Source organism: Mus caroli, chromosome 3 (genome assembly GCF_900094665.2).
Source record: "Mus caroli chromosome 3, CAROLI_EIJ_v1.1, whole genome shotgun sequence".
In the NCBI taxonomy this organism is placed as follows: Eukaryota; Metazoa; Chordata; class Mammalia; order Rodentia; family Muridae; genus Mus; species Mus caroli.
In genome coordinates, this window is record NC_034572.1 from 15,256,874 (window position 1) to 15,258,607 (window position 1,734).

The window sequence follows — 1,734 nt, forward strand, 5'->3', positions numbered from 1 at the left end:
ACACACACACACACACACACAGAGAGTTTAAGTGCCATATCTGTCTTAGTTACTGTTCTATTGCTGTGACAAGCACCATGACCATTATCATGGTGGGGAACATGGTAGTCGGCAGGCAGGCATGGCTGTAGAGCAGCAGCTGAGAGATGACAGAGAGGGTGGAGGGAGGGAGGGAGGGGAGAAGGGAAGAACAGGGGAGGAGAAAAATGAGTCCTTTGACCTGCTTATTGAGATGTTTTAAAAATATTTTACTTTTATTGAGACTTTACTAGAATCTCAGATTTAGTGGGTTTTTGGTTTTTGTTTTGTTATAAATACTGTTGCTGTATCTTGCCAGCTTTGGGAATTCCAGAAAAGAGAGTAATGGTAATAGCAGCCTAGTGATAGATGTATTATTTACTGAATGGGGAATCTTTTTTTGAAAAATTGGTGTGATTGTTTTTTATTGTAATGTAAACATCATTAATTTTTTCACAGTTACATCATTGAGAGGTTTCCTTTGTGTGTATTCATTTGGAAAGATAAAGAACAATTAATTTTTAGGGTTTTTTTGGAGATTATATTATTGCTGTTTAAGCAAATGTCTATGTATAATTAGAAAGCTAAGTAGGTCTTCCATTGCTCGTGGGATTGCAAGCTTGTACAACCACTCTGGAAATCAGTTTGGCGGATCCTCAGAAAATTGGACATAGTACTAACTGAGGACACAGCTATACCACTCGTGGGCATATATCCAGAAGATGTTCCAACTGGTAATAAGGACACATGCTCCACTATGTTCATAGCAGCCTTATTTATAATAGCCAGAAGCAGGAAAGAACCCAGATGTCCCTCAACAGAGGAATGGATACAGAAAATGTGGTACATTTACACAATGGAGTACTACTCAGCTATTAAAAACAATAAACTTATGAAATTCTTAGGCAAATGGATGGATCTGGAGGGTATCATCCTGAGTGAGGTAACCAATCACAAAGAATCACACACAGTATGTACTCACTGATAAGTGGATATTAGCCCAGAAGCTCGGAATATACAAGATACAATTCATAGACTACATGAAGTTCAAGAAAAAGGAATACCAAAGTGCGGATACTTCAATCCTTAGAAGGAGGACCAAAACACCCATGGGAGGAGTTATAGAGACAAAGTGTGGAGCTGAGACTGCCCCACCTGGGGATCCATCCTATATACAGTCACCAAACCCAGTCACTATTGTGGATGCCAAAAAGAGCTTGCTGTCAGGAGCTTGATATAGCTGTCTTCTGAGAGGCTCTGCCAGTGCCTGACTAATACAGGGGTGGATTTAAGTGCGATTTTCATTTTTGAGATACCATTGAAAACATTTAAATCAGTTTGTGTGTATATATATATTTAACCTCCTATCTATCTTCCCATTACTTTAAAATCTGGTAGCATTTTTAAGTAGTTTTTATTATGTAAAGTAAAGCAATATAAAACAAGATCCTAACTCCATTTAAAACTGATACATCACTGTAGAAAATGTCTTTTACATAGGAATACAAGGATGAGACCATTAAGCTCAGAGGAAGTAATACGGACAAGAAGGAAGATGGACACTCAGGTGAGTTTTAATTATGAACATGGTCTGACCACTTTATGGATGATTTTCTTACTTCATAATTCTGTCTTAGGTTTGGTGATATGCAGAAATTAGCCCAGAAACTTAGTATNTCCGAGATATAAGAGACAATTTGTAAAACACATGAAACT

The 1,734-nt window shown here is 37.7% G+C and overlaps 1 protein-coding gene across 3 annotated transcripts in view; it reads left to right on the forward strand.

The window, feature by feature from the left end:
* The window catches only part of Hltf (helicase like transcription factor), a 58,856-nt gene that overhangs the window by 15,620 nt on the left and 41,502 nt on the right, over window positions 1-1,734 (forward strand). For all 3 annotated transcript variants that reach the window (XM_021157690.2, XM_029475291.1, XM_029475292.1), the window contains exon 9: window positions 1,519-1,585. In XM_021157690.2, the coding sequence (XP_021013349.1) occupies window positions 1,519-1,585 (67 nt within the window). The remainder of the gene's footprint in view (window positions 1-1,518; window positions 1,586-1,734) is intronic.